The following is a 22,066-nucleotide window of genomic DNA, read 5'->3' on the forward strand; positions in this document are numbered from 1 at the left end:
TATAAAAAAAACAGCATCCGGCGCCAGGTTTCGATCCGAGGACTTTGCGGCCGCAGCGCGACGCTTTACCGACTAAGCCACGGACGCGACGCTGATATCAGTGTTAGTAACGCGCTTTATATCTTTAACGCATTCAAACTACGTCGTCAGCGGCGTGCGTTGGCGACTCAGCGGCGTTATAGCGGCTTGATAACTGCGTGGTGTACACGTGATACTACAAACCCGATGGAAGAGATGGAAGAGAAGGCGGCGAGGCGGTGGGCTGCGGGGGCCGAGCGCAAGCGCCGCAAGCGGGCCGACAACCGTGCATTCGCACTTTCACATTCTCCCCCTCGGGGAAATGCGGGGGAATTTTTTCGGCTTGTTTGGCACGGCTCACGGATTTTTCTTGCAAACGTCGTGCGACAAACACCCGTTTGCGAGCTTCTGAAGCGAGAACAGTCCTTGCAGATCATCGACTCGGAAAACCAAAAAAAAAAGGTATCTGTAACACAAAAAAAGCATTTATAGGCAAATAAACTGCTTAAATGCATCTACTCTTCCCTCAGATCATGCTTAAATGTTCAATAGGCTTGATACGGACTCAAGCGGAAAATAAGCATTTTGCCTGAAGTTCCGGTCTCTACATAGCATAGACAGCACAAATCATCATCCCTGAAAAAAAAAGGCTTACTGTACTTATCAAGCTTTTCAATTTCTCTCCGGAAAGACATGGGGCGTTTCTATTCCCTCAATGCAACATCTTTAAAATGCACTATTTCTCGGTTTTCTACGTTACAGCCTGCCCGTTCTGTCCAATACATGCAAAAACAGCTTACGCGCAATTCAGGCGATACAAGCCCGAGGTCGACGGACGTGTCTTGATCTACCGCGTTGCGCCTCGACAGTGGCAACCATATGAACCGCAAGAGATCACCCGATAACAACCTGCTTGGCGTCTCGCACATTAGGCATCTCGCTCGGCTGCCTCATCACCACCTTGCATCCCTGCCGTCAACGAGACCACGGGCATCCTTTTCAAAGGTAGTCACCAGATACACATTTGCGGCGCGACCATCATCACCCGTTTGGTGCCTCTCGAAGACAGAAGTGTACCTAACCATCCTGGGAATAACCATCATAAGAAAGCGGATATACCCCCACCAGTTCTTCAACAGCTCTCTATGCACTTTTTGCATGAAGCCTACCGAGAACGGATTCATGTCTACACGAACGGCTCGGTAACAAACTCCAGTTCTGCGGGAGCTGCAATCGTGCCAGCCAGATCTGTGGACATTCAGTTCGAGCTGACCAAATTAACAACGCCAACTGCATCCGAACTCACAGCTACTCGAAAGGCTCTTCTGTACCTTAAGCAATAATTACCACAAAAATGGGCTGTGCTTGCCGACTCTAGGCCAGCTCTTCAGTGTCATCAGTCTGCTCTTCGCTGCAGCCCGTACGAACAGCTTGTGGCCGAGATCCATCAGGAGTCTGACCTGCTAGTCAAACATGGGCACAATGTTATTTTGTAACGGCTCTTAAAGGGCTACTGAAGCGCTTTTAAAACCGGGCAAAACTCTACTTTTTAGAATTATTACATTGGTCAGTTTATGTCTGTAAAGTTTTTTTCGTCATTTTTAGCTTGGGGACAGCGGTATTCGTCGTTAAAGTTGACCCTACGCCCCGCCCACTGCTCCCTGCTGCACCGCCGGAAGAGCGAGAAACCGAGAGGCAACGACCGGAAGTAGCGTGTAGCGTCATATTCGGAAGACGGCCAGCGACGTGCGCTGCCGCTTCGCTGTGTCCAAGTTTTCTGGGCGAAGTTCCGAATTGAGCAGGCATGTTATCTGCAATTTATTAATCTTCATTGTGTATAGTTGCTTCCGCGTCCATTTTTAACCGTAATGCTACTGTGTGATTCCCTAAGATTTCCTACCCGTGCGCCCGTGGCACTGGCTACTACATTGCATTCACGAGTAGTCGCGGGGCCGGCCGTGTCGTCGGGTGCTCTGTGCTTCATGCGCGAAACGGCGGGCTCAAACAAATACGGAGGTACCCCAAGTTCCCTATCCATTATTATAAGGGAATTAGAAAATTTGTGGGACCTCAGCGTTCTGGGCTTCCCGAACTTCTTGCTCGTTTTCCCGATCAACGTTGTTGACTGTGACGACAGCTCAGCTGAATAGCTAGATTTTAAGAAGAAATCAAGCAAGCTGAAAGCATGAAGCGTTTTCTGTGTGCGGAAGCGCCCCGCCCACTCGCCGGTCGTTCATGCCCGTACGGCGCACGAAACGGCTCGCACCACGCATGCCGCGGCAGCCACCGCTCTTCGCTGCCGTCCAGAATCAAGGCCGTCGCGAAAAGCAAGGTAAACGTGCAAGAGAGGATGATAGTGTGGTGAAAAATTGTACTATAGGGATTGTCATCCACGGTGATTTCGAAAGAGGTGATCGAATTTGTATCGCGATGCGGAGCGCCGACCGGTTGCAGAGGCTCGTCGACGGCAGCAAGCGAACCTGCCCGAGTACGAGATGCGGCGAGAGGCCGATGGATGGCGTTACCTGCGCGCAAGAATGAGCACAGCACCGATCGCTAGAATGACTATCAACGTAGGAATAAGGTTCCACATGCGAGAAAGGGGATGATAGTGTGGTGAAAAACTGTGCTAAGCATAGTCATTCGCAATTGTAGAGATAGCAGCGACCAACTATCTCCCTTGGTGCTAAGTCTAAAGTTCCCAACATCAGTGGCGATCCGTGCAACCTGAGCCGGCTGGAGCTGTTGGGGAAGGCGTTCTATAAAGCTCGTCGGGGACCAGCGTGCTGCGCTTGGGTTCCTCTACCTTTTGGGGGGTGACCAACGTACGGCTCCACTATTCTAAAACATGCGTATGTCCAGCAATGCCACGTTCCGCTGACCGGCCGAGCAGCGACCCGGGCCAGCACCTCTGCGCGACGCGGCGACCGGCGGCGGGCACGCTGCCTGTGCGCATCGCAGGCCGCTGCACAGAGCTTGTTGCCGCCTGTCCAAATGTGAAAACAAAGTTCCACATTCGAGGATGGGGATGATGGTGGGTTGAAAAATTGTGCTAGGAATTGTGACTAGCGCTGGTAGTGAAAGCGGCGAACCAATATCTGCGCAACTTCCTTGCATCCGAGAAACAAGTCGGCCATGAGTCGTCGGGGGAGAACCCCTTTCTAAAGCTCGCCGCGAGCGAACCTGTTGCGTTTAAACTTCCCTCAGGCTCTCCTATTCTAAGGAAAGATTGTGTAAGCCCTCCATTCACCAGAGGACCTTCTGGCCCTTATCTGAACGGGAACAGAAGGAGATCTTCAGGTTGAGCGGTCACCACAGCGCCGGCACTTGCGAATATGACGTCATCTGCCGCCAGCCAATCGCGAAAGGCAGCCAGGGCTCTCACCGCGCCCGCGGACAGGGGTCGTTTGTTTTGACGAAAAAAGATGGTTTGGGTGTATTTACACATAAAATAAACATGTTTTTCGAATTCAGCGTCAAGAAAACCATAATGTAATGTCCCCAACAAATTTTTTTTGAAAAGCTCTTCACGAGTCCTTTAAAGGAGCCATGAAGAGAAAATACAAGTTCGTTTAATTTGAAAGCACTAGGACTCAGTATCTCACTCAGCTCCATTAGAGCCACAAAAGGTGTTTTTTTTAACGAAAAAAAAGCAAGAAGTATTTAAAAACTTTCAAATTTTGCGCCACAGTGACGTGTTATGAGCAAGAATGACGTCATACGGGCCAACAATAAAATATAATTTTTAGTGCGTTAACTGCACGTTAGCATTCAAGTGATGCGGTCAAATGGAACTAGAGGCCCCATTACGGACGTCCAGTCATGTGTCGTCGCGACAAGTCAGTTAGGCGGCCGCCAATCGCACAAACAAGGTTCCGTGACGTCATAGAAAAGTTGCGGGAAATTGCCTAGGGGGTCGCCACGGCTTCACACGTTTTCTTTAATATCTCCATTATTTGTTCGAAGATTGCGATGATATTGGTATCATTGTTATAGGGACTAAGCAGTCTTTCCAATAAACCCAACTTGTATTTTGTCTTCATGGCTCCTTTAAGCCACTTCGGCATTTTAGGAAAAGAATGTGCAGACAAAGTAGCTCATTCTTCCCATGGAGTGCCCAATTGGCCAGTATCCCGTCATCGCACCATGACGCTGCAAGTTCATGCGCTCCGTCGCCCGCAAAATCGCACTTACTCTTTATAATACGCCGGAGTTTTCAAACTCCCGCCTGCATTTGCTCAACAGCAACCTGCAGGGCCACTTACCCATTAACATGCCACACTCGGATGCCACCCTATAGTGTGCCGCCTGGGGATAGGAGTTGCTTTCACCAAAGCTTACTCCTTCACTATCGGAATGGCTGACAACCCTGCGTATGCCGTCTGCGCCACGGACGAAACAATACAACACCTCTTGTGTCCCTGTCCCCGGTTTGCAACGCAGAGACTGCACCTGTCAACCACACGCCAGAAGCTCGACAACCAGCCATTAACTGCGCAAACTGTTTTATGTCGCCGGCGTTGTGTCGCCGGCGTTGCCCATCACCGTCCCGAAATGCCAAAAAAAGCATCACTTCGTTTTTCAAAGGGCACAGGCTTTCTGAACGATTGCAGGGACACCGAGTACCATTTTTCATTGGTCGTTTGGTTACTTTGCCTGTTCAGTTTTAGGCTTTATTATCGCCCATGGTTTTGTTTTTGTAGTTACCTTTTATTTTTCTTTTCTTGCTCCTCAGGCTCTATTCCCCGTCTTTTAAATACCCTTTCTTTCTCTCTACATCCCTCGTTTCCCACTTCCCATACGTAGGGTAGCCAACCGGACAGTTCCACCCGCCGCGGTGGCTCAGTGGCTAAGGCGTTGTGCTGCTGAGCACGAGGTCACGGGTTCGATTCCCGGCCGCGGTGGCCGCTTTTCTGATGGAGGCGAAAAGCAAAAACGCCCGTGTGTACGAGATTTCGGCGCACGATAAAGATCCCCAGGTGGTCAAAATTAATCCGGAGCCCTCCACTACGGCGCGCCTCATCGCCTGCGTTGCGTCGGTGCGTTAAATCCTACAATCAATCAATCAACCGGACAGTTCCCTGGTTATCCTCCCTGCCTTTAATGTACTGCATTATCCTTCCTTCCTTCCTTTCATTTAGAACTGTATGTGCCAAACTTCGCGACTTCATTCGGTCCTTGTTACAGTCTCGCAAGTAACACCTCGAGCAGCCGTTAATACTACCGCAAAAAGTGTAGCAGGCTACCGAGCAATCAGGGAAGTGAGGGTGAGGAAAATTCTAGCCAAATCTGTCCGCTCGTATGTGCACCTCAACAAGGATTGTCATTTTGTGTGGGTATCTATGCTCGCACATTCCTCAGAACGTGCTGTTAAGAGGTCAAAGAAAGCATATGGAAAGAAACGATAACCATATTCTTTGTTATACGTTTTCCGCTACCTAGTTTATTTGCAGAAATGTGTGCAAAATAAGGAACTAGTGCTACCTATAGGAGTAGTCACTTCGGGAAAACCGGTTCAAATCACTTGTCTTACACATCGTTTTGGCGAGAGAACGTTCTGTGAATTTTACCTCATCTGGCTGTTTTCGTTCAGCAAGCTTAAATTTGTTTGGGCTTACCTTTTTTTTTTTTTGATGTGGGACAAACAATAATTCCCAACGCTTGTAACCTTGTTTCAATAATGAGTACTAATATCTATACCCAACTACGTCTATGGTGCAGATAATCTCAAATGTCCAGCTTAATGTGGGCCAGCTTAAATTTCTTAAGATTGAAAACCAGCGGATATTCGAACAACCTCCCCACTTTTGCCACTACTAACTAAAGTATTGAATTCGACCTTTAAGAAAAATTAGGCCCCAGTGTATTTTTCAAACATAATCGCCTCCAATCTGCCCACATATTTTGTACGTTATTTTATTTTTTAACCAATTAATCCTTCAATGTTTTACATGAGGAGTGCCTTAAAACTTAACCGACTCTCACACACAGTTTCTCTTTAGCACGATGACTGTGGCAAGAGGGGGTTTTGTCCCATGAGAAAAATTCATTGTCCGAAGCTCATCTCTGCGTAAGAAAATGACTGTGTAGCTAGCTTCTGAGACCTCTTTACCCTCTCTCTGTCAAGTTGCTCGTATGGCTTTTGAGACCTTATGGGAATTCCCTCTAACACCTGGCTGTTATCATTGACCTCAACTTCCCTTTGATGTTCGTGCTATGACAAAGAAGCCTTCGTACTACACGTGCGTTAAGTGCCGCAGCGGTCCGCTTAGATGAGGGGCCTGTTGCAAACAAAAAGGATCCGTAGTTGCGCATCCCGGGTGGTCGCTATTGTGCAAATGACAAAAGAGGACGTTTATTCTCTTTCGCTTTGCCTCACGGCCACGTCTCTCTCGTGTTTCGGGTTCTCAAAACTCAACGTTGAAGTTATCGCGATCGCGCGCTAGGGTAACAAGCCATCCTTGACAAATTAAAACGAAAAACTAGACTTATCACCTCAAATCGCATTGACTGTACAAAAAAGCACTTCTTGTTTGCATATTATTTGCAGAATTCTATAACGTTCCATTACAGCATAACGCTTCCTTACGCTGTGTTAGAGTTGTTTCAATCTCGGTATGTTCTAATTTTATTTTCAAGCGTTTATGGTGAGGATTCCCTAAATCTAGTTCACACCAAACGGTCCGCGTGACTGTACCCGAATCAAAAAGCGCCTGCGAAACTTCTTTCAGGTCTTTGCGCAACACTTATATTGGTCTTAAAAAGTGGTAAATGTCCAAATGGAACCACCAACCCAAACCAAATATTACTGTTATGTGTGCATTGGGTACTTTGGAAAGAAAAGATATCTCTCCCGCAACATCGAACTGCGGGCGTATTTTCATGTGCTTATATGACCTCACAGAAATACTGCCGTCGCTATTGGCCATTGTCATTTCAGTTACATTAATAAAAAAATCGCGAGAACTCCTAAGCCCGTATGTAGGAGTACAGCAAATACCCGTTTCTTAGGAACTTGTGCTTCTACAATTAGTGTACTCTAGTTACTCATGTAGGACTGAGTGCATGTCTGTAACACACGTTTATAAGCCGAAGGCTACAACGCATTCCCTAAAGCCTCGTTCAGCCGGGTAGAGCCTTGGATGCATAGTTGTGAAGGGACGTGGGTTTGACTCGCATTCTGAAGGTCCTCGATTCGATCCACATCTACGCCTAAGTTCACACAATTTTTTTACCGCTCACTTACTGTCACGTGCTTTTGGGGGCCATTTCTCTGCTACGCACGCCGAACGCGGCCTTTATCCCTCAATGGGGCAGGGGCATCGAATACTTTCAGATTGAAAGCATTCGATATCCGCTTTCAGCTAGTCTTATCAAATGCGAAGCAGTGAGTTCAAAAGCTGCCTGATGCAACGAACAGATAACGACACATCACGCCGTTTCACGGAGTCACGTAATGTGGTGGCGATGCTGGTTATGACTATACCTTTTTCAGTGTTTCCAGACCCGATAGAAAGCGTTCGTCAGTTCCGTTGTAAGACCCATTTAACGTTTCACGTGATGAAACCAATGAAACTGCGCCTCTGCTACGAGGCGTGTATGCACACGCTCGTATGCACACGGGTGTTCCATACAATTAAAATTACCAGAAAACTATCATCATCGGCGAAGTGGCGAGGGTGAAAATGCTAAGCCAAGAAGTGTGAGGGAAAATGGCGAGGAGGAAAGGAACCCACGAGCAGGTGTTGTGAGCGCGCGTTTCAAGAATAAAATGAGGTAGGGAAGTCCCGGGAATCGCTCCCGGGACCTTCACTCTATGAAACCGGCAACCTGATTGATTGATTGTAGGGTTTAACGCGCCGACGCAACGCAGGTGATGAGGCGCGCCGTAGTGGAGGGCTCCGGATTAATTTTGACCACCTGGGGTTCTTTAACGTGCGCCGAGATCTCGTGCACACGGGCGTTTTTGCTTTTCGCCTCCATCAGAAAAGCGGCCGCCGCGGCCGGGAATCGAACCCGCGACCTCGTGCTCAGCAGCGCAACGCCTTAGCCACTGAGCCACCGCGGCGGGTAAAACCGGCAACCTGACCACTGGGCCACACCAAAACGCTCGAGGGGTATAGGGTTAGTGGTGGCGAGGAACAATAATGTGGGCCGCCAATTGGAAAAAAAAAGTTTGGATTGGCACGCAGTGCGCAACACGTACAAAGAAAAAAGGCCAGATAAGGATTTTAGGGCAAATGGTTTATTTTTTTAAGCGAAAAAAAAAAGGGAATAAACTTAACAAGGAACTTAGGCGCTCATGGCGTGCAAAAACCATTCCAGGTCGGCTTTCCAGACCGCATCAGTACGAGGTGGGAAGGCAAATGCCCGCATGGGTTCGGGAGGCTGGAAATCAATATTAAAAAAAAACAAAAGAATCGATAACCATTTCCTCAAATTAAGCACAACATAAAACAAAAGACTGCCGCCGCACGCAACAAAACGTTGGGAACCGGGGGGAAAATGCTTCACGTGGTAGGGATCTAAACTGGGTCCCTCGCGTTATGAAATCTGCTTCTATACGACTGCGTTCGTGGCGTAATCTCTCGCGTGCTGTTCGCCTCGCCAGTTCACGTGCATTCGCGCCTAAAGTGGGAAGCACAGACGCTGAGTTCACGAAGCTGGTTGCCGCGGTTTCTAGCGCGTGCTAACGTGGTCCACTCTGGGAGATATGTGAAAGGTTGTGGACAAAACGATCCGGGCCTTCCAGTCGTGAAGAACTTTCGGCGGCAAGCACAGAAATACATGTGCGCTGAAACTGCAGCCGGCTCCCGACGTAGGGTGGGGGAACGCCAGCTCTGCTGTTTCACCAGCGTTGCACCACTAGTGCAAGCTGGGCTATTTTTTTTATTCCATCGATTAGAATGAAAATGTGCCCGCGTGAGCGTGACAGCTGCTGTCGTGTCGTCCTTTGCAACCACTTCTACCCTTATCGACACGTTGCGGAGACACGTTGGGTGTGCCTTTGCCTTCCCTCGTTGATCGGGCTCGTCGACCAATGGGACACTGGAGTTCCCTTAGAGGGGCCCGTCTCCTGTCTGGAACTTTTTTGGAGCCCGTGGCATCGTTGTGCGTCCCTTGAGTATTTTGTCGCGGAACTTCTTTGCGTATACTTTGACCCTTGCGAATTTTTTGGAGAACCTTTACCTGCCCCGGAACCACGGCACACCAGAGCAAGAGCGCACAAGCTGACAGATATCGCCCTGCCCTGGACAACCTATCTCAGCGTTCTCGTTACTTTTTATTTCGTCCTTTTAAAGCAAAGCTTTTTACCTCTACCCCCCAAGGGTTCTTTCGCCACCGTTGGTGTCACCAGAAAACTCCAGTGAACAAATAAAAGAATTCACAGGCACCGCCGGGTATCGAACCTGGAACTAATAGACTAACAAAGCGAGAGCCCGTTGTCTTACCGATTGAGCTACGAGCCCATGCGAAGACGGGGAAGACAGGTGGTGTACTCCCCAAGCATATCTACGGGTTCCCCCTGCGTTCTCGGCGAATGCCACGTGAAAGCGTCACGCGACCACTCACGCCCGTCTAGCGGCCCTGTGCGCACCTTGCCCATGTGCTTAGCGTTACAAAAATTAAAGGAAGCTCACACCAATGCATGGCATCTGACTTCCTTACGCCAATGTGCTAAAGCACGTGGCCTCCAGTGTTCACGTAAAAATCACAGCTCCTTGTCGTCGACCCTCACGCCAAACCAAGGAATACATCCAAATACTCCTTGATGGCCAGGCCATCACTCCAAGCCCCAGCATCAAGATCCTGGGCCTACATCTCGAGGCTAACACCAAGAGTGACGTCTCCTTGCAGCGCCTCAAAAACTGCATTAATCAAATCATACACATGATCAGGCGAGTTGCCTCCAAGAAGCGAGGCCTAAAGGAATCCGGTACCTTTCGATTAATTGAAGCTTTTATCCTCTTGAGAGTCACTTACGTCAACCCCCTGTCTTTTTCTCGACAATGAAGACATAGAGATGCTTTATATAAGGATTAGAAAGGCGGTCGAGCAGACCATTGGTCTTCTCGTGAGTGCGTCCACACAGAGGCTGCTTAGCACGGGGCTCCACAACACGGTGGAAGAGCTGATAGAAGGCCATCTTTCTAACCAGAAGGTCCGACTCAGAACTGCGGTGGGTAACCGCATGCTTCACCAGATTGGCTGGGCAGCCCAGAATGTCACTCCGCTTGACGTACTCCCATACTCTTGGCGAATAAAACTAAAGATGCTCCCTTTGCTTAGGGTCACCGAAAAGAATGCGCTCAAGCGCTAAACACCACCCTCAGTGGGGATCATTCCGTTATCTACAAAGACTCCTCCAAACATCGAGTGCAGCAATACGCCATCATCGTGGCTACCTCCAGAACCAACCTCCTTGCGTGTACCTCGTTTACAACCCTGGAAAAGACGGCAGCAGAAGAGGCAGCCATCACCTTGGCTCTCGCTCAACCAGGGGTTCGGAGGGTAGTCACCGATTCCCAGCAAGCCTACTGGAATTACCGGTCGGGATGGGTGTCCTGACCTGCACTGCGCGTGCTAAAAAACCACTCCCCAAACGGTTCCATTTAGCTCATCTGGACACCCCCTCACGCTTCAATTCAGGGCAACAAATACGCCCACCCAACAAGTCTGCGCTTTTACCTCCCGTGCTATGGAGCTGCACGAGGACAGTCACCCGCTTGTCACGTTCAGGGAGATAACCCAGCATTATCGCCTTCTGAGACAGACCATACCTTCGCCTTACCCGGACCTTTTCAGAGAACAACAAAACAACAAAATACCCTACGACTCATACAATCCGGGCTCCTTCCCACAGCCTACGCGCCTTCACTTAATGTATCCGAATTGCTACGATGCTGGATGTAAATTTTGCTCAGAAGAAGGAACACTCCGCCCCGTAATTGGGGTGTGCGACTTTAGCCCTGAGCACCCTCCTCTCTTTACATCAACTACCCAACAAGAGCAATTGGAGATGCTGCTGTCCAGGCCCTCTCTACCTACCCAGCTTCAGCGGGTGGACAGAACACAGGCCGCGCGGATTGCATATGGGCCCCACAGAAGAAGGAATCACTCCCCAGGGCTGCACTCTGGGCCGTTCAGAAATCTGAGCAGAAGTATTTCTTACTCCTGCTCCTCCATCTCTGCCGCAAATCTCGTCGCCTCCGTCCCCGGAGCACAGACGGAGTAGTCAGATCGTCTAACACCGGGTTGGAGCTTACTTTAATTTTTATGAAAAAAGTTTCCACTCTTGTGCTACACCAATAGAACTCAAACAAACACCGTTCATGCACCATGCATTGATTTAACCTTACCAAGAATATTTCTTTGAAGTAATAAATGGCGTGGTTAAGTGTATTTCACTTCTCTCTGGTTTTACTATTTGTAGAGCGATGTGAGTGAATTTAAGTGACGTCGCATGGGTAATCGTTATGGGTGCCGTTTACAGCTTTTCTTTCCAACCACATTCACGGGGTGGATTGGCGCAATTTTTTTGTTCTGCCTAAACATATCCCTCCCTTGGTAGTAGAATGAACGGGCACTGATTCCGCTCCCATTGGTGACTAGAAAACCAGGCCTACATCTCGCATAACTGTCTAAAAATTGCGCAAAAGTGCTGCTGAAGAAGCGATTAAAAAGTGCGTTCCCACTGCTCCGCTTTCTCTAGCAGGACGAAAAGAGAAAGGGCATCAAAAAACCCTTTAACGGTCGTAAGCAGAGCCTCCAGACAAAAGCGGTAATGCAGCACCGAGAGGGCCACGTTGCGCCCGAAACGCCGCTGCGAGTTGCGAATTGTGAGCCTCACGACTTCGTCGTCGGAGGAGAGGCTGCAACGAGACGGACGAGACCGAAGGAAAAAAGAATGGAGAGAGTCGTCCTAGGGCGGAAGGAAGGAGGGCGAGTGACCCGGCTTTCACACTGCGCATTATACAGTGCCATCACTCTACCGTGCGGAGAAAACTGGCGGGTGACCCGCTATTCTGATCACCAGCCCGCCGCGTGCATATAGGGGTCCCTGCATGCTGCGCCGCGAGTGCATACGAAACGTGACCGCTGCACGCAGACTGCCCCGCTGTGCGCGTTCAAGGTACCTGCAGCCTCAGTGCTTCAGCCTAAGCGAGACAGCGCGGCTTCTGGCTTCACGAACTTTACAGGTAAGCAAACGCTACTCGTAATGTTTTACGCTCCGCAATTAGGGAGTAATTGACCCGCGCATGCGCAAAGAACGTACACGCGATTGTTTTGTTCCCACCGTCGCCCCACTGCTGTGTGCATGAGGGGTAGTGAATTGTCTTTATGCCATACATTTAAGTTGATAATCAATACCATGTCCCGCTTTATCCTCTGTACCACGTAACACAGAAGACAGGCAACAGCTCCTAAGACTGATTGCAGTGAAGGCACTCGTGAAGGTGAGCGATGAGCGTTTGGCTGATATTTTGCTCTGAGCTGTGGTTTAGGCACCTAGCGGAGACCCGCATTGGTTGCGGCCTATACTGTAGTAAACTCTGCTCTACAAAAATCCGCCCAAAAACAGAGATTGCGTTGTTCAAGTAAAACAAATGCTTCGTTGGCGTATGCTGTTATTATTGAGCAGACTAGTTATTTCCATACATACTATTTCATTACTGTCGTAACACATGGAAGTAAACTATGGGTGCTTGCACCCATACAAAAATATCGTATGGTCGCCTATAGGAAATCATTTTATGGTTGCCTTTAGCAATCACCTATCGCCGTTCCTATGGCTATTTTTAGCTATTCGTATCGACATTTCTATGGATGTCTGAGCTTCTTCTTCAGTCGGTTCTACGGTTGTCTTTAGCTATTCGTATCGACATTCCTGTGGGCGTCCTTAGCGTCTTCTATAGAGGTTTGTATGGCCGTCTTTAGCTCTTCTTATCGTCCCTATGGATGTCTTTAGCTTCTTTTATGGTTTAGCTCTAGCCGTTTTTATGGCTCTCTTTGGCCCTTCTTACCGACATCCCTATGGCTGCCTTTAGCGCCTTCTATGATCCTACCAGTGTATCTCTATGCGAATCTTTACCTTTTTCTGTAGAAGGCCGAAGACATTTCTATGGCATGTCATAGATCAAGACAGCCATAGAACAGATTATAGAAGAAGCTAAAGACACCCATAGGAATGTCAATGCGAATAACTAAAGACAGCCATAGAAGCGGCTATAGCTAATTGGGCCAAATAGCTATAGCCAACCATAAAAGGATTTTCTATAGCGGACCATACCATGTTTTGTATAGGCAGAGAGCACACGTAGTCCTTGCGAAACCGGATGACCTAGTTACCTTACATAGTTTATTCGTCGTCCCCCGAACGAACTGGTGTATGTGCTCTAACCCTATTGCGATCACCATGAACTGGCCCATGAATTGCAGGTTCTAAGAACTGGCCCAGTTATTGAGTCTACTGAGAACAACCAGCATTTATTTGTTTTTTTTTTCTCTTACCCTCCCTCCCCATTCCTTTCCCCCATCGTGACCAGTGGTCATCCTTTTCTATTAAAGGCTGTCTCTCTCTCTCTCTGCCGAAGTAAACTACCGTTTACCTCGTTATAACGAATCCTAGGCATGAAAACTGACTTCTTTATAAGCAATACTTCGCTAAAAGCAGGTAAGATGTTCTCATCATATACCGCAGTGGGAAGCTTGAAACACTTCGAATGAAATCACTGTGTAATGACGAAGGTTTAGTATTTCCCGACAAAATAATGCAACAAATCCCCCGGACATATTTTATTTGCAGGTCAAACATGCGCCAGTCACTGTTGGTCGCTGCTGTTTTCTGCATCGCCGCCGTTCCCCTCTGCTCGACGCACGTGGAGTGGGACGACTTCATGAGGTGTCTTCAGCGGAGGTTCGGCAGGAGCTTCTTTCAGGAAGAGCACGCAGACTGCGCAGCACGCAAGCTCTTCGTCAACTACAGACGCTCCATGTACTGCGAATACTGCGACGCGTAAGTGTGCGAATTGTGTCCCTTTGATCAATATACGGCGTGCGAAGGCGCTCTAAAAAAGAGAGAAACAATTCAAGGTTTGGCTTAAACTTTGTCCCCCCGGCCGGTAGTTGTGCACTGTGCTGAGTGTCAGATTACCACCCTGAAGTTTCTATCTTCCTCTTTCGATGAAGCGAACAGAATTATTAGCCACTCAATAATCACCACATATTTCTCAAACTTCCCGTAAATTTACCCCGAGTGTACTTATCGCTCGCGCGATGGTGCCCCTGATTGGCAAGGTTTGTGGGTTGAAAGTTAACGCAACCATTTTGTAGCGAAGGAGAGAAAGAACAAGTCGTAGGCTTTGGTGGGCATTTTAAGCGTGTGGAGTGATTCCCGCAAGCACAAGGCTGGTGGGTGGGGCGGGATACTTCGACGGTTTACCAGTGCATATGTGCAAAAAATCTTTTTTATTATAAGCATGAAACTGCATTCGCGGTTCGATGTAGTCACGTATGGAAACTTTAGCGGAACTCTGTTTGCTTCAACGCATTAATAGTGGGCGTAAAAACTTGGGCACGCCAACTTATTGAAGAAAGTACGTCTCATCAAGTGCTTATCACGCAAGATTTACCGCGTAATCCCAATTCAAACTTGGCCGGTGACTATTACGAGAAGTACAGCGGCAATGCCTTCAAAAAAAAATTGGGCCCGTCTCCCCGCGAGGGGGACTCGAGTAAATGCGTCGCATAGGGGGTGGGTGTATTGCGTTAACGTTTAGTGTTTGGGGAGTTTGGTGGTTGTGAATGCGTTGTATCAGCAGCTTCTTGACATAGTTTGAATGAGTCAAGGATATAAGGCGCGTTCGTAGCCTCCCATTCTGTGTCGGCTTTGTGGCGCAGTGGGTAGAGCACCATGTACATTGCGTTCCGCCCGCAGGGTCGAGGGATCGAAACCAGGCGCCGGATATTATTTTTTTATATATAGTGTAGGGGGAGGGGTGCGGACTACGACTACGGACGTCAACGCGGGTGACATCGTGAGTTACTGAAATGCTCTGCATTTATTAACACAATGTTTTTTTTTACTGCGGAGTTGTTATAGGCTTGGTTCTTGCCAAAACTGCGCGCGTCGACAGGGTGGGCAGAAAAAAGTCGCGTCGACAAAATTTAATCTTGCGGCAAAGCCAACCATTTAGTGAATGCTCTGTAGCTCTCAATCTAATGCGGGTATTTTTCGGAAACATTGCACTGATATTGGCCGCTAGGACGATTTTTTCATTACGCCGAGTGCCATTTCCTTGTCATAGTTCTCAGTGAAGTGGCAAAACACTGCAGAATTTCCGCCTGCTGTCAATAGACGGCCGTCTGTGGTTGCTGAAAACTTTTGTAACTGTTGTTTCATGAAAATTATCCTTAAACGAATTTTATAACAGTTACCCGTAATGTGTCTATAAAATTATGCCGAGTTCCATCTATTATTCATCACTACGTTGTTCACACGGAACTTGGAAAGATTGGACTATTCCTGTTTGCTGTCGATAGATGGGCTTCTACTGGAGGGAAATAGACAGTCTTGTGTTTGACAAATAAAACAAGACTCTAGTTCGTTCAAGTTTCATTCTGCTAATTAGGTATGACTAATCACTATATACAAACAAACGGGGTTTGTTTTGCGCTTTTCTTGTACTGCGCCCAGCTCCGCCAGTCATCAATTTTCAGAGTGGATGTGCACTCAATTATTTTGTTATTTCTAAATTTCTGGCTTCCCGTGCGCACCACGTCATGTGCTCAGCTAAATAAAAAACACCTAATTATAGTAGCGCATATGAGTTCAAGGTAAGTGTACGCCGACATTTTCCATCTATTTTACGGCTACTCACGAAAGTGCTCAAGTTAGGAGGCTGAGGATTAGTCCTGTGTTTCCTTCTGAAGCGTTCATCGACTTTAGGGGAGCCATGCTTATTACTATACTTTTTAATTCAAGCTTGCGAGATATTGCTTTAAATGAAATGAAAAGTGTGCTAACTGCCTTATTGGCTCGCAAATACGACCGCCCACGCAATTCTCTGCCTCCTTTTTGTTTTCGTTCGCCTGCATATACATATATTGCTAAGCACACCCACAGTTTCAACTCAGGTTCCGTGCGTCTGTACGAAATCAGAATCACAGAATGTGGCGCAAACCTAGCAAATCCGGACATCGTGGCTTGGACCAAAGCGGGGGCAGATTTTCATACAAGCACAGCATGATTCCAAGAATACATTTCTGGGCCACCTTTGTTCCAATTAAGTTGCATAATTCCTATCGTGATCGCTATACAATTGTTCTCACATTTCCCCGTAACGGGACTCCGCACAAAAGCGGTAATGTGAAGGGCAAAAAATAAACAGGAAAGTTTTTGTTGGGAACGACATACGATAACAACAGCGTCACTGTGCTCTCATAAAAATTAGAAATTCTGTAGCCTGTCCTAGGTAGCACCTGAGTATCAGTTGTCGCACGAGAGAGAGAGAATAAATCTTTTTTTTATTGCACATGGGCGGATGTGATAGGCCTCACCCCATGGAAGGCATCTTTATAGTCCGCGATTTCTTGGCTTCGATTGTCTGTCCATGCTCAAGATGCAATTTCGAGCAATCGAAATGAATGTTTCCTCCGCAACCTTCGCTTTTTTTACACAGGCAAAATATTGTCGGGCGTAACGCCGGAGAACTATGGATAATATTTAAAGGAAACATCAAATTACATGCTGTCGCGTTACATAATCGTGTCTTTATACAATTGCGGTGACTGTCCTCCCCATTCCATATTTCGGTTACAAACGGAGCCAACCTTCGGGCTCGCATTTCTTTCTACCTCGCCCCATTCGCAGCTTCTTCCACTGCCAGGGCAACTACGAGGCGATCTACGAGTGCCAGCGCGACGGCCGTGCGCAAGAGGTGGCCGAGGCATTCAGCGACTGTCGCGAGCATCTCGAAGGCGCCGGCTCGGACAACCTCGTGTACAACGAGATCGACCTGTTCGGCCGCAAGGGCGGCAACTGCTCGCGCGCCTACCTCAGCAACAGCCCCCACTGCCACTACAACCCGGCCACAGTGGTGTGTAACAACACGCGCATCGAGGAGCCCGACATCTCGTCCTCTTCCTCCTCTTCCTCCTCCGCCGCAGACTCCGAGCAAGACGATGTCTGATCTCGCACCAGATGGAGAGGCCCCGCATTCCACTCGTACAAGATGCAGCTCCTTCTCGACTTGAGAACGGCGTTGTGTCAGACGCTTAACTCTAACCGCTGCGGCTGCTATCCTTTCCTTGTTCTGCACTTATTCTTCCTCTTGTCGCTCTTGATTTGGCGATGCTCGTCTGTTTTTGTTCTTTTTTTTCTACTTTTGCGGGAAACATTTCGTGACGGCTCGTTTTAAATGCGGCGAAGCGGTTTCCGGCTTTTCTGTGTCAGGCCACGACGTGACGGCGGACTCGTGTCGACGAGACGTGAGGAGTGGAAATAAAGAGGCGAGAAGTCGTTTAAAGAAGGAAACGACAACAACAACAACAAAAAAACAGTTGCGCTGCGTGCGTTCCTTTCCTGCCTCCCTTTTTACATGCCCAGTTGACTTTTATTTTCTTCTGCTTTCGCTGGCACGTTTAATGTGGCCATCTAGCCGTTTTGCTTTCACTACATGTATGAGGAACGGAGCAAATCGGATCGTTCCAAGCCAGTGGTGTTTTCCCGGGGTAATTACCTGCTGCCGCCGCAATTAATTTGTTCTCCGATACTTGGTTACGGGTGATGGTTTGAGTGTGAAATAATTCATGGGGGACCAGTTGTATTGTGCGACAAAGCAGTAAGTAACGTAAATGAAAGGTGTCACTCATTAGCGGTTTCCCGGGTTCCGCTGGCGCCAAGGCCATTTTGTGCGGGCATAATAAAGTGTACAATACTCCACCGTCGCTGAAATGCTGGATGTTCGCCGAAGGTCAAGAGATATTCTTTGTTGTTTCAGTCAAAGCATGGTCAGTTCCAGTTAGCATCTTGAGGAAGCCCGACAGGGAACCAACTGGAACCGTCAAGGTTTTACAGAATATGAGCTGTAATTTTTTAATATTTTTGATTATTGCATACTACCCACACGAGGGAGCTATTCAGACCTATATATGTTCATTAAAGAAGGTTTCTCTTCCTTCAGCACCACTGAACACATCAATTAGTCGCGCACTCCCCTGTCGTACATTCTGATGCGAAGTGCTTGTGGGAATCGTTGAAGGTAGGAGACGTCGTTTAAACACAAACACTTATTTATTTAACGGTTGTAAGGAGCTACAATAACCGTGCCTCTTGTTAGGCTTCCGTTCGCGCCATCTTCCCTTTCTCTCTCCCCTCTCGTCTTCTCCTCTTCTCCAGGGTCTTCTCTTGACTTGGATTCTTTCGGTGGCGTGTTGCTATCTAGCCGAACCAAGCTCTTCGTTTTGAGTTTCGGTTTCGTTTTTCCACACATTCCCCCCCAAAATGACGGAAGTCATTTTCTTTTACTGCTACGTAATTTCCAATGGGTACACTAGCTGTATCGGTCGCTTGAGCGTTGACCCTCCGGGCATTCTCAGGATGCACGATCGGATCTTTCCATCTCGTCCTGGGAACACCTTTTGGATTCTTGCAAGGCTCCATTGCTGCCGGGGTAGTTGCGAGTCTCGAAGGAGAACCAAGTCCCCAACCGCAAGGATTTTCCCTTGGCGTCGTTTTCCGTTGTGGAGATTTCGCAACTCTGCCAAGTATTCCTTGGTCCATATACGCCAGAAGGCTTTGATGGCCAGCTGTCGACGGGTCCAAAGCTTGTGCAGGCTGTCGTCAATATTGTCATCCTTAATCCCCACACTTGGTAGCGTGGTCAGTCGTTTGCCCGTCAAGAACAGGGAAGGACATAGTGGTTTCGGTTCCCCAGCCTCGTCATAGAGGTTAGTTAATGGTCTGGAGTTCAGTACTGCCTCTACTTCCGAAAGCACGGTTGCAAGCTCATCGAATGACAAATATCTTGAGCCAATTACTTTCTTCAGTGCAAGCTTGGTGGATCCAACGAGGCGTTCGTAGAACCCACCCCACCATGGAGCACGCTCAACTATGAACTTCCATTCAATGCGTGCGTTTGAGATGAAGTCAAGTGTTGCAGGATGGCGCAATGACTTCCAGAGCTGCGAAAGTTCTTTGTTTGCTCTTTTAAAAGACATGGCGTTGTCGCTGTATATGACTCGAGGGATTCCTCTCCTGGATATGAATCTCCTGAGTGCCATCAAGAACGATTCAGTGGACATGTCTCTTACGAGCTCAAGATGAACAGCTCTGGTTACGGCACAAGTGAACAATGTAACATACGACTTGTGCATTGCGCTCTCTCCTTTGACCAGAAGCGGTCCCGCAAAGTCGACACCCGTGACTTCAAACGGTTGTGCCTCGGTGACTCGGTCTCGCGGAAGCGGTGCGATTACCTCGGTGGCTGGACGAGCATTGAACCTCTGACAGGTCATGCACCCCTTAATTATTCTTTTCACCAGCTGGCGTGCACCCACCACGTAGAATTTCTCTCTCAGCTGTACGAGTGTGTCCCGCACTCCTCCGTGCAACACTTGAAGGTGACATCGGCGAGCGATCAGCTCCGCTAATCGGTGGCCGCTTGTTAACGCGATGGGATGCTGTTCGTTGTACGGCTTCTCACTTTGCTGGAGTCTTCCCGTGATTCGGAGCACACCGTCATTGTCCATGAACACGGGAATATCTCGGAGTGGTGAGTCTGCGGGAAAACGTTCCCCCGTTTGTGTGCATTCGATCTCTCGCTGCAGATCTTCACGCTGTGCTAGCCTTATCCAGTGTTTCTCGGCTTCGTCCAGTTCGCGTGTCGTTAACGAGCCAGATTCATTGCTGGTATGGCGCAACTTATGAACGTATCTCATAATCCAAGCTGTTACACGGAGAAGTCTCGCTGCTTCACTGTATCGTGTTATGTCCAGCACTGTCTGTGACGTGGAGCTTGTAGCCTGGAGAACTGCCGGAACCCTTTTTTCATCTGTTGCCGCCGAGGTGTTGCTGGGTGACGAGTGATTCGGCCAGAAGTTCTCGGGCAACCCCATCCACTCAGGTCCTTTCCACCAGAGGGAACTTTCCACAAGCTGCTGACCGCTGAACCCTCGGGTCATGCAGTCTGCCGGATTTCCAGATCCAGGGCAGTGTTTCCAAAACGCAGGGTTCGTGATGCGTTGTATCTCGGTGACTCGATTCTGCACGAACTGCTTCTATTGGGACGGTTCGCCTGTCACCCAGTGCAGAGCCACAGTCGAGTCTGTCCAGAAGTATGTCTCCTGCGGTCGTTCCTTCAAGTTGTTCGTTATGTATCGGCCCAATCTAGCTGCCAACAAACAAGCCATCAGCTCCAGCCTCGGCAGTGTCAGCTGCTTGATAGGTGCGATCTTCGACTTGCCCATGAGGATACTAGACGTAGTATTGCCTTCCGCATCTGTAACACAAATGTACGCCACTGCCCCGTAGGCCACAGGGCTAGCATCGGCGAACACATGTAGCAACGTTTTCTGCGGAAGTCCAGTCGTGGCAGCACGGTAGCAACGTTGTACATGCACTCTTTGCAGTTCGTTCAGTTCACAACACCACTGCACCCACTTAGTGTCTAAGTCCTGCGGTAACACTGCGTCCCACTCCACGTTTCGTTGCCAGAGTTCCTGGAATAGGGCTTTGGCTCTAACGGTGAATGGTGTCAGCCATCCAAGTGGATCATACAGTCGAGCTGTAGTTTTTAGCACAGTTCTTTTCGTGCTTGTTCCAGGATCAGGCGGTGCGCTCGTTGTCGTCGTGAATGTGAGCTCTTCGCTGATGGGGTTCCATGTTAATCCCAGCACCTTGAGAACACCCGAGAGGTAACCTAGATGCCTGGATTCTTGACCGTCGCTGATGTGTTCACTCACTTCCTTGCTGTTCGTTGCCCATTTGTGCAGTTTCATGGAGGCAGCATTGAAGATAGCATTAGCTTCCGTGTAAATCTTCAAGGCTTCTTCCCCATTTTCTGCTCCAGTTAGGAGGTCGTCCACGTACAAGCAGTCCGCTAGAATTCTTGCAGTGACGGGATACTCTCCCTCCATGCTTCTGAGGTGGTTCTTTAGCGTTGCTGTAAGTAGGAAGGGACTTGCTGTTGTTCCGAACGGGACCCTCGTCATTCGCCACGCCTGCACTTTCGGCTTCAATTCAGTCGTTTCTGCTGCGGTCTCGAACCAAAGGAATCTCAAGGCGTCTCGGTCTTCTTCTCGTATTCCGATTTGTAGAAATGCCTTTTCGATGTCTGCCACTAACGCAATTCTGTGCCTTCGAAAGTTAAGCAGTAGTCCAACGAGGTCAGTTGTCAGGTTTGGGCCACTTTCAAGGTTTTGGTTGAGCGACTTTGCGTAGTTTCCATGTGATGACGCGTCGAATACCACTCGGACTCTCGTTGTGTCACTTGCCTCCCGTATCACCGGTTGGTGTGGCATGTAGTATATCGGTCCGTTGCTCACATCCTCTTCAACCACAGCCTCGGCCACGCCCTCCGTACAGTACTGTCGGATGACGTCATCGTAAGTTTGCAGCAGGTCAGGGTCTTTCTTGAGGCGGTTCGTTAGCTGCACCAAGCGTTTTTCCGCGACTTCCCTGTTGTCTTTGAGTTCGATGTTTTCCTTCCAGGGAAGGGCAACTTCATATCTACTCCCAACTTGCTTGATGTTTTCGTCAAACGAATCAAGTAGTTGTTGTTCTGGACAACCGGCCACATCGTCCGTTACTCCTATCGACTCCAACGTCCAAAAGCGTTCTAAATAGTTCGAGGCATCAGAGTCGTCAAGTGACACCTTCAGTGCAATTGTTTGCATGCACTGTGCTTCCCTGACTCTCGTTCCAACTGGGCCCTGTATGCACCATCCAAAAGCTGTTTCAACTGCTCGGAGTTTTCCATCCAAAGCCTTCGATCTTCCGGTCACAAGATCCCAGTAATGTTCTGAGCCAATAAGGAGGTCAATATCC

General features: G+C 48.7%; 1 protein-coding gene across 1 annotated transcript; it reads left to right on the forward strand.

Annotated features, from left to right (window-relative positions):
- The first annotated feature begins 11,944 nt into the window (after positions 1-11,944).
- Positions 11,945-18,095, forward strand: LOC144173279 (uncharacterized). The gene is made up of 3 exons (XM_077701766.1): positions 11,945-12,218; positions 13,826-14,035; positions 16,892-18,095. The coding sequence occupies exons 2-3, from the start codon at positions 13,833-13,835 to the stop codon at positions 17,208-17,210; spliced, it is 522 nt and encodes a 173-aa protein (XP_077557892.1). The 5' UTR covers positions 11,945-12,218; positions 13,826-13,832; the 3' UTR covers positions 17,211-18,095.
- The last annotated feature ends 3,971 nt before the right edge of the window (positions 18,096-22,066 follow it).

The sequence above is a fragment of the Haemaphysalis longicornis genome, unplaced genomic scaffold (genome assembly GCF_048455015.1).
Source record: "Haemaphysalis longicornis isolate Haplotype H1 unplaced genomic scaffold, Haemaphysalis longicornis Haplotype H1 scaffold_3, whole genome shotgun sequence".
NCBI classification, from domain to species: Eukaryota; Metazoa; Arthropoda; class Arachnida; order Ixodida; family Ixodidae; genus Haemaphysalis; species Haemaphysalis longicornis.